The sequence below is a fragment of the Eucalyptus grandis genome, chromosome 10, assembly GCF_016545825.1.
Source record: "Eucalyptus grandis isolate ANBG69807.140 chromosome 10, ASM1654582v1, whole genome shotgun sequence".
NCBI lineage: Eukaryota > Viridiplantae > Streptophyta > Magnoliopsida > Myrtales > Myrtaceae > Eucalyptus > Eucalyptus grandis.
In genome coordinates this window covers 36607509-36618346 of record NC_052621.1, presented here as the reverse complement: position 1 = coordinate 36618346, position 10838 = coordinate 36607509, and the positions used below count along the sequence as shown (strand labels likewise).

Below are 10838 nucleotides of genomic sequence, written 5' to 3'. Positions count from 1 at the left end.
TTTCATGTCTTGGAGCTGAATGAGCCAAAGGACTTGCTGCTGATTCTATTGATTATAGCGCACGATTTATGCAGTCAATTAGCCCGACTCGCAATGCTAAAACGATGGTCTCATATAATTGTTAGCCATCGGCACTTGCTTTCGTGGTGAGCTCAGCAGTTCAAGAATTGGATGCTTTAAGTGCATGGAACAGGCTTGATAACCTTTTTGTCCAAGAACGAACTCGCCATTTCATGCCGAGTTCATCCTTTTGCATTACAAGTTACTAACCACGTTGAAAAGTGACTAGGGTAAATGGAGAATTCACGTTCTACCATCATGGGTTTTCTAAACTTACTATTTTATATAAGATTTACCAACACAAATTTAAAAATTACCAACTTTTTAAGCATGATTGTCTGAAATTCCAAAGATGCCTCGAAAGCTAGAAGATCGCATAGGCCACAAGGGAGAAACTTCTTTTCTAGCGTAGATGACAGATTGAAGCAATCAAATTTGGAATGAGTAAAGATCTAAGAGTGCCACATGACAAACCAAATTGCAAGGGTCGCAAATCCCACATTCAAATGACAAGATAAAACCCAAAAAGAAAAAGAAGAAGGCTAAATCAAAATCCTATGCACAAGAAAGGAGAGGGCCAATCATGATATAACGAGCCAATCTAAAACCTGACGGACCCGAGTCTCTTTTTGGATTTGGTGGTGCGAAGAGAGGGTTGTTGTTGTGGAGTGGGAGAGAAATCAGAGTACATGTCCGTGAAGAACTTGTCGACAATCTCCACATAGACAGGGCTCTTGAGACGGGAGTAATAGTGCAGCGCCTCCTCTATGTCCAGAACATGATCCACATCGCTCACGTCCATCATCTCCAGCTCTTTCATTCTCTTTGCCAGCACTAACCCGGCTGCATTCGACCTCTCTGTTTCCTCTGTTTCCGCAGACTTGGAACCCAACACTTTCTTCTTCTTCTTCTTGTCTATCTTTTCTCTATCTCCTTCCACTTCTTGTTGCTTGTTCTCGACAGGACTCTGGTGATTCACATGCTTCGTAGCTGTGTCACTGCATGAATCTTCACCATCCTTCACCTGCACTTTGGCATCCTTCTGAATTCTGGTCCTGCCTTTGTCAAGATCACACCCCCACTCGTTGCAGAAATCAGCATAAAACTTTTCTATCTGGGTGTCTTTCTGTCTGCTGCTGCCACAAGAAAATGGGTGGAAAGAGGGTGGCTTGGGCAGCTTTTGGTAGCCTCCGAAGAAGAAAGACTTGAGATTTACGAGGGTCTCGTTGAAGAACTTCTTGGTCTTCTCAATGGAGTCTCTTAGCAACATTTTCTACACCGGACTGGTCGGTTTCTTCTTTTTGCTTCTGTTCTTTTCAGTGTTTTATATGAGTATGGTGATCAGGGAGAGGACAGAGATGAGAGAAGACGACAGAGGAAAATTTCTCGGGGTTACTTGGAGACAGAAGCAATAGGAGTCTTTAAGAGATTTTTGGTTTTCTGGGCTCTCTTTTTTGTCCCCACACGAGAATTTTGTCTGTTTGCTTTCTCATTCTCTGTGTCTAGAAAAAATGCCCCTTCTTAAATTGTTGGTGACCGTCTGATCAATCTGATGAGAGATCACAGTACCGCATTTATGAAGGCTTAAAGGCCTAAGTGGTACAGGCCACCAAGCAGAAGATTGCTTTAGTAAATGTTATGGGCACTGTATTATATTTTAGCAAAAGATACAAGAAATTTAATGTTAAAGATGCTTGGGAGGTCTCCGGCAGTAATCATAACATCTTTTGTTTTTGACCGCTGGTTTGTCTAAAGCTCGGTGGCATTGATGAAGATGCAAAGGTAAAGGCAAGAGGTGGTAAAAGCTAATTATACAAAAGCATTGTCTTTATCTTAAATAAATACACGCATACTCACTGAATGAATACATGAATTCCAGCACTTCATTGCTGGGATCCATTTTTTTGGACCCAAAAACCTACTCACTGAATGGTCATCATCAAGAATTGAATAGGCCTGTCTTTTGCTGATATGGTTACTTGGCCCTAGGGACAGCCTTGAAGTTAATGAGTTACAAGTCGAGCAATGGAATGCTTCCAAGATATAGATATGATCTTTCATCTACAAAACAACACGAGGCATGAGATGGTCATCAGGTAGGAAAATTCAGTTGCTGGATATAATTTAAGTTCTTACTCCTTCAGGCTAAATAATTATGAGGAGGTTGTGATAAATTCCAGAACAAGAACCTCTTGGGACTCGGTGGCAAGAATTGGCATTATATTACTTAGTTGCTGCCGTCTAAGCAGCAGCACTGAAAGTGAAAATTACTGCACTTTATCGTAATGAAGGTCCATGAACCCTAGTTGGGACCAAATCCTAGTCGATTTGAGGATAAACCCATTATTAACGTCATGCATAATGGTCACTTTCTCATCAGTTGCCATGCTGAAAGTTCTCTAACTCGGGCTAGCATGTCATCGTGACAGGCTGCAGAATTATGTAAACAATGATCTTGAGACATCTCTTTGAAGTTAGACATGAAAGTTGCATGCAATCATGTCAAGTGATCAAATTTGTATCTTAAACCTTTCTCATAGTGAAATTATTTTGCTAGCCAGACCTAATTTTTTTTTTTGGTCGAATAGCCAGACCTAGGTTGCGTAGACCCAATTTATTAATTACAGTTGTTTAGGATAGCTTTATGTGAATCCCATATGACCCAACAGCGCCGGACGAAGTTCATGCTTGAATCAAGCTTTCTTGGATTAGATGGCACGGCTTTGATCTTGTGCCAAAGAAAAAGGCCATTGCAGTACATGGGCTATTAATGCTAGCCTTTAATGAGGAAGCAAGAAAACCCAGAGAGAACACTGAACTGACTGATATCTGCAACCGAACACAGCGAAGCCTTTATTTATTCTGCGGTCATTTCACCTCAACAGCATTACTTTTCCTTTCCAGGCTTCAGAGAATGCACGTGCAGTGATGGACACACCACTTTCTCGTTCATTTGTGTTCACTATTGCTAAGTAAACGCTTTGCGTTTACATTTGCCCTCTCTGACATCAGATGATAAGCACAAGAAGCGAAGTAAGGTAGGGTTTATGCAATAAATGCTTAAAATACATATTCTGACAAGCTTTGCTGCCGCAAGTCCATCCACTAGAGCCAGCCTATTATCTCTAGCATAACATGGCTCTTGGAGGAAGTTGCAAGATGGCCAAAGAGAACGTTTATATTTTTCTCCGCAAATTAAAGTGCAAATGAAGAACGAGGCAGAGCGACCAAAAGTTGCATGGTGCTAGCCTTAATGATATATTAGACAATCTCAATCCTCAGTAGTAAATCATACCGGGGTTGGAAAGTTCCTTACAGCTACATCAGTGGCTCCTTGACTACATTGGCTTCATGTTTTGAGAGGAGAAAGAAAGAGCTTCTCTACTCTATTTAACGAAACAAATTAATTATCTGTGACTATAATCAGTGTGAGAGATCCATTGCCACTGGTATCTTCTTTCCATTGCATCATCCAAGAGTTGCCAAAGTCACTGGCAGAATCATGTCGTAGCAGCCAAAACCCAACAGGCACAAGATATCCGGAGTATATGCTATGTACACAATCGACTCAAGACAGCATTTGAAAAGTAGGCAGCAGCATGTCATTTATTCTTATGACCACCTCTGCTCTTGTTGAACTTGAAAAACTGATGTAGCAACCTATGAACTTCACCATAGTTGTTTGTCCTTGGGACGAGACTGTCCTTGATCCATTTTGGGAGCCTGTCAGTTGGGCATGGATTACTTCTTCTCAAGGGATCCGATGCATATCGTTTGTCAACCAACAAAATTGCTGCATAGTCATCTGCATGTCGGATGGCTCTACCTAAAATATGGTGAACAAAGAAGTAGAGTCAGTTCTGGATAGAATTTCTCAGAGTTGTATACGCAAACAAAAGAGGTTAGCCTTTCCCATCACCAACTAAAACCGGGATTGGTATGATTCTTCAAAAGAATTTGCTAAAGGGGGCAATGTGAAGCAGTGCAACTTCATCGAGGACAAGAAAATGCAAGCAGAATCATCTTATAGGGTCTCTGGCATAGAGTCACAGACATAAAACAGGACCTTCTGATAAGCACAATAGAATCTGGAATGAAGATGAATATTATCTGAATATCTATAATACTGAAATAATATCTTTGACGTTAATGAAGAATACAGTCCATAAAACTTCTTCAATCTAGAAATACAATAAAGGACCATGAAGCTTGCTTAGACATCATTGCAGTTCAGCAATTGAGCAATTTTTAGAAGAAAGAGGAGTTAGAACATACCAATTGATTGATTTATAGCTTTGAAACAAAGATTTTCATAGTACTCTTTTCCTCTGTGGCCACAGCTTCTCAGAATGTTGAATCCAGCTTGAACATCTCCCACGTAAAGCTCATCATTGGACAAGCTGAGATTTGAAATAGCATTGCCATCTCCTAGACCCTCAATATGTTTCACCCTCTCCATTAATTCTATGTCGGATGGGTTAGGGTAAGGCAACCCAACCATAACAATGCATCTACCCATCCCATCACTGAAGTTGATGCCCTCTGATACCTTTCCACCAACTATGGCGAAGAAAAGTGCACCATTTTGAGGAGCTGCATCTACTGAATTGCACTGAGCTAAATTGTTAATACTCTCCTTGTATTTTTGGAGAACCGATTCTACATCTGTGTTTTTCCTAGGTTCCTAAATACGCACTTTTTTCTTCTGCATCCTGTCGAGAATGCCAGAAACCTTCCATGCATTATAGACCTTTTCTTCATATTCAAACGAAGAGAAGAATACGACAATTCCTTCAGGAACTACAGAGATCAAATTGCAGAGTAATAGCCCCAGCTCCTCTATCTGAAAATTAGAAGCAATCAACACAGTTTTTAACAGCAGCCACTAAGAGCACCTTCCAGGAATAAAGCAGTCAGATAACTGCAAAGAGACTGGAAATTCCTAAGCACCATGATATTTTTGCTAACTCAGGACAAAGTTCGAAAATCACTGATTTATTAGGCAACAGGAGTATGACAACAGTACATCCTATCCTTCAACTAATTGACGGAGATACTTAGATCACTAGCACATGAAACCAATTTCATTGTGAACGACCGATGGAAAACATTCTATCCTTACCGTGGCCAAGGAGCTTCTTGTGCTGTAGCTGAAATCCAAGACCCGACCAGAAGGGCCACGAGAGACTGCAACTGGTAAAATGCTTTCTGGAGGAACAATATGACTGCAAAGAAAAGAAGTCCAACATCTCCGAGGATAACCATGGAAACAGGCGTTCTCTTGTTTCTTCTATAGGTTGCAAAGTTCCTCCAGCCAATATGACAGCATGGGCCTGATCTGCAATCTACAAAGGTAATAAGTTTAGCTTTGTGGCATCTAAATATTCACCAGGAAAATCTTTTTTTGTACAAGTATTCACCAGGAAAATCAGGCATTCAAAGCTAGCAATTCAAAGCAGACCTCAGAGAATATCTTCTCTCCAGTGAGCATCACAAATTTGATATATCCACCTTGTCGCCCAGAGAGTGTTTTTTAGCCTTGACACAATTATCCTTCCATCAGCGTTCTTATTGGTAAGAGATAGTAACATATCTGCAAATGCTCGGAAATTGGATAAAGTGCTCATATCCTCTCCACAAGATGCACTATCATTGAAGGTGGAGCTTGCTTGCAGAGTTGCCATTCTATTGCCATACCCACAGACCTAGGATAATATATCAATAAAATATGAGAAAATCTACTAGGGAACAAGGAAAAAGAAAGGCACCAAGAAAGCAAAACAAGAAGCTAGGGACTAAATTTTTACCTTGTGAATGATATTGCTTTCCTTCAAATAATGCTGCAACTTAACGAAGTTTATGTTGTCTATATTTAGAGTGAATAGGAAATCATTGATGGCCATAGAAGAAGCGATGGTAATTTTTCCTGCAGGAAGATTATCCGCATTATCGGGTGTATCCAAATTATCTCTATTCTTCTCATTTAGAGCTCCCATGAAAGCCCGAGTAATGACCATTAGTGTTTGATATATCTCCGATTGCCAGGTCCCAGGAGATTGAAGAATCTTTCTAGGTACATCTCTAGATGGCAATGCACATCCTCCAGCTGTAAAAGACAATAAACTGAGTAAATTAAGTTGCTATGCAGGTAAAAGAAAACTATGAAAGCTTCCCATGAAAAGAGTTCCATTGAGGCTATTTTGGCTTCGCTATTAGATGTCTATTCTATGTTTAGATATGCAAGTTGCTGATCTCCACATATGCATACTAATAAGCAAGGCCGTTCGTCAACCTATCACTAATAAAGCAAGGTTGATTGTTGCCTTAAGGTTGATAAGAAGATGACAGTCAATCTATGTAGAAACAATGAACTTTTAGTCATGATCTGGAGGTACAACAAGAACCTATGTCGAGTAATTTGAAGTTGCGGAGTAACAGCCAGGGTTCTTTTTTTACTCACCTGCGACAAGGTTACTTTTGCATCATACATGCTGATGAGTGAATCAGCCAAATTGTGAGCCTCGTCTATAATAACAACATTATTCTTCAAGTTTAGTCCAAGAGACTCTCGAGAAGATTTTGATAGAAGAGACTGATATGGGAGAACCACGAGATCAGCAGCAGGGACCATGCTTCTGGCACCATAATATGGACAAGTCCCCAGAGAACTTCCATTGGGCATCCAGAAACTGCCTTTGTCCGCCTCACTCTTCCTGCACCTAAGTTCTGAAATGTTATAAAACAAGCAATGTCGTGGTTCAGCGTGCTGGAATAGTTTATGCTACATTGAAATAACAGCTGAAAAGAAACGGACTAACAACAGAAGTGATGGCTCTCAAACTTTGGGAAACTATGGTCAAAGAAATTCTGGCTTTTGACAACTGTAGCTTTTGGAAAGATGATGTAAAAGATTCAAAGCTTAGCAGGAAATATGCAGACTTTTTTCTTCCTTCTTGTAGAATCTCAAGATGTGCAATGCAGCTAATTGATGGATGAGCTAGATCCAAAGACATCAATATGAGAAAAAGAAAGTACAAAACCGTACAGACAAATGATACCTTGATTTTAGAGACATCATTTTTCTTTTTCTTTTGAAGCTCCAAGCAGCGTTCATTGATACGAGTAGAGTTCCCGAGTTTTAGAACCTCTGAAAGATCCTCCATCAGATAAGCATACGGTATGAAGCACAAAATGGTCTATTCTATATATTATCATGCTAAGTACCTTCATTGATGCAGAAGTTCTTCCTGGAGCCTAAGCACACAGCGTTTATCTCATCTGCAAAAGCAGTCTTTCTAAGCTCTTTTACAAACTGTGAGAGTTGAGAATGCGTCCGACTACAAAAGTAAATCTTAAGACCCTCTTCCTCCTCCTCATCAGAACCTTTTGCTGCTTCATCCTCATCACTTGAGGAACTAACAGAAACCCCACCAACCTTTCTCTTTGATCTACACCACTAATGCTCTCTTCCTCTTCACTCTCATATTCCTCCAACAAAAACTCGTCATCATTTGATTCCACTGCACCTTTCCCACTTTGCATTTTCTCACACCTTTTCATGGTCTGAAATCTTTCCTTCTCAGCACTCTCAGAGATAAACTCTCCAGAGCATTCACCATTCCCTCTCTTACCATCTCTGGAAAGTAAGTCTCTGTTACTTTCTCCCTTCCGTCTTTCACCTTTTTTGCCGAATCCTACTCCAAATTTCTCTTTCTTCTTATCCTCTCCTTGGTTTTCCGTACTGTGGACAAAATTTCTCATCCAGTCAGGTTCATCGTCTGAACCAGGATTGGACACAGACTCTGCTCCATTTTTATCAGATCCGACTTTAACTTTGGACTTCTGCTTCTCTTTCTGATCGACTAGCCACTGCAATGCACTACAAATGATGCTTAAGGTTTTACCAGTTCCTATGAGCACCAAAAAAATTCTTATCAGCAACCCAAAACTGTTAGCAGAAAATGAAGTTAGAGAAGATAGTATTAGACTCTTAAGTATCACTACCTCACAGACATAGGCAAGTAAATTCCTGAACACACCCATCAAAAGAACATAAGTGCCGCCGTCTAACCTAACTAAACTAGCTGCAGATTAATTTTAAACAGATGAAAGAAAAAAGTTAATAAAAGAACGTAAAAATAAGATCTTGACAGGGCTTTCAGATATTACATCTCGTACACAGGAAACATGTGAACATTGCAAACGCGTCCAGGCCAACTACACTAGAAAGGTGAAGAATCAGCATTCCTTTCCTAATCGATGAAAGGGGTAAGAGGTAAGTGAAACAACATTTCACAAAACAATCAGCTCATCGCGAGGTCTATCCGCAATCGCAAAATCAAAGATCATCACAACAACCTCAGCTCACGCCTGAATTCCTCGCCCAAACAACGAATCACGCCGTCGCTCGCAATCAAACATCGACCGAGACGAGGAAAACATCGCGCCAGTTCCAATCCGAGCGGCTCGCACGAACAAACCGCGAGTAACGCACGCTCGAAGTTGAAGATCGCAGAATGAGGAGGCCTAGAGAGAGAGAGAGAGAGAGAGATTGAGAGAGAGACCTGTGGGGCTCTCGAGCATGGAGATGCCGCCCCGCTCGAGGGGAAGAGTAGAGAGCGCTCATGAAATCGACCTGAATCGAGTAAGGCTCGTACGGGAATGCCGGAAACCTCCCATCTCCTCCTCCCTTCTTTCGCATCTCCTCCGCCTCCGCCGGCTGCTCAGCTCCGCCGCCGGCGAACTCATCGATCCTCGGCGGCGACGGCGCGAGCCCGATATCCCCGCGACGGTGACAGAATCGCGCGCTTTGGAGGTCTTTCTTTTCTTTTTTAAAGATTTTTTAAAGAGACGTCGTCTCTTCCCGCCAGAGCGAGAGCGGGCCCATCAAGCTTTAAATGGGCTAGACTCGAGCCCAAAACACGAATGGGCTTACTCGCGGCCCATTTTCAGGCCCATTTCTGCTCAATCTCTCCCGCTCCCATGGCCCAGCTCGGCGATCGATGCAAACCTAAAGACCTCTCCACTTTCGCTCGAGGAGATATAAACCTCCTTCGCCCGCCGCTCTTCGCCAGACAGATTAGGGTTTCTCCTTCGTCCTCCTCCTCGTCGGCGCCATGGTGAGCTCTCTCTCTCTCTAGCTTGAGCATGGAGTGAGATCTGTCTCGGCTAATGGCGAATCACTGAGAAAGCGAACGCTGCGGATGCTTTGTCTTTGCAGGGTAAGGGAACGGGAGCTTCGGTAAGCGAAGGAACAAGACGCACACGCTGTGCGTGAGGTGTGGGCGGCGCAGCTTCCACCTCCAGAAGAGCCGCTGCGGTGCCTGCGGCTTCCCCTCCGCCCGCAAGAGGAAGTGTATGTACCCGTCGTATTCCCGTCTCTTTAGAATTTGATCGGAGCAAATGGCGGCGCGCGCTTGCGATCGGTGTTTGCATTTTTCCTTTCGTCATGTGGAGCTTCATTAGTATGCGTAGAGCACGAGCTGTATCTGGTCTTGATTAGTTGCTTATCGATGTATGGGGAGACGAGGAGGGAGGAGGGAGATTCAAATGTGAGGTACCGAGGAGAGAATCAGTCCGGCGATTGAGTTGATTCGTTGCGCGAATTATCTGGTTCTTCGTGCGTATAGGCTTATTGTAGTTTGCTTGCAAGGTCGAAGGAACATTTGGTGGGTGGAGCTGTGTAAGTTGAATTTACGGTCGAGAGTTTGTAGGTGTGTATGAGTAGAGACCTTGTCATAATCATAGTTGTATGAAAAGTTAAAGTGATCGAAAAATCAGTAAAACATCAGTGCAAAGAGAGAATAAGTATGAAATTATTGGTTTCCTTTACGGCGAATGGATTATCTCAGAACTTTTTGTATGCACTGTGGTAGTCAAGAACTGTCTCAACTGAGAGTGTGTTACGCTATTGTGTTGCTTCATTGTAGTTCTATTCTCATCTCTGACTTCCATATGTAGAAATCTTGCTTCACCTTGATGTATTCTCCCATTCCTGGGGTGGGAGAAGAACAAAAGGAATTGACTTTCAGCTGGGTTTTGCACAAATAAAAGAGAGATTGTGCTCTGAAAATGGTTCTCTGAGAAGGAAATTATGAATATAAAAATCATCATGTACAAATTCTTCGACCTAGGTTAGGTTCTGTTGTTTGCTTTAAGACCCTGCTCTCGCTTTCTCTTTCCACCATACAAGTTGTGAGCTTGTGATGAGGTTACTTATTGTTTACTTCCTTGCAATAGCATATGGTACGTGCAAATCTTCTTTTCTCACCTTGAGTTGTGTTTAATCGCTATTTTTAGATAACTGGAGTGTGAAGGCAATCCGAAGGAAGACCACAGGAACTGGTAGGATGAGGTATCTCCGCAATGTTCCTCGCAGGTTCAAGAGTGGTTTCAGAGAAGGTAATTGGCTTCACTCTTACGATATTTGATTGTCTTTGCAGATTATGTTTCTTTTTGCACTTGGGTGGAATTTTTTTGGTTTTTTTGCTGATTTATGGAGCTGATGGTTGTGATGCAGGTACTGAAGCTGCACCAAGGAAGCATGCAGGAGCAGCTACTGCTTAATTATTGTGATCATTTTGGGGCAAAATCATGTTATTTTGAAGGATTTAGTCATTCATATCTGGGCGCAGGAAACTTTTTGGCTTATATAGTTGCCCCTTTAATTTGCTTTGTTTTTGTTTCATCTACTGTGGCATTGTTTACAATTTTGAATGAGCAGAGATTAAGCCTACTGTTTTTCTAGAACTCAATTTAATGTTTCTTCAGTTAGGTTC

The 10838-nt window shown here is 41.9% G+C and overlaps 2 protein-coding genes and 1 pseudogene across 2 annotated transcripts; 1 reads left to right on the top strand and 2 right to left on the bottom strand.

Moving 5' to 3' along the window:
- Positions 1–482: 482 nt before the first annotated feature.
- On the bottom strand, positions 483–1586 carry LOC104423106. Its single transcript, XM_010035571.3, has one exon. The coding sequence runs from the start codon at positions 1328–1330 to the stop codon at positions 662–664; it is 669 nt and encodes a 222-aa protein (XP_010033873.2). The 5' UTR covers positions 1331–1586; the 3' UTR covers positions 483–661.
- A 2066-nt stretch (positions 1587–3652) lies between these two features.
- On the bottom strand, positions 3653–8761 carry LOC120288861 (annotated as a pseudogene).
- Positions 8762–9285: 524 nt separating this feature from the next.
- On the top strand, positions 9286–10838 carry LOC120288880 (60S ribosomal protein L37-3-like; the record flags this gene model as incomplete). Its single annotated transcript, XM_039303105.1, has 3 exons — positions 9286–9415; positions 10360–10461; positions 10580–10838. Coding segments are annotated over 3 exons (279 nt in total), but the record flags the coding sequence as incomplete, so codon positions are not given.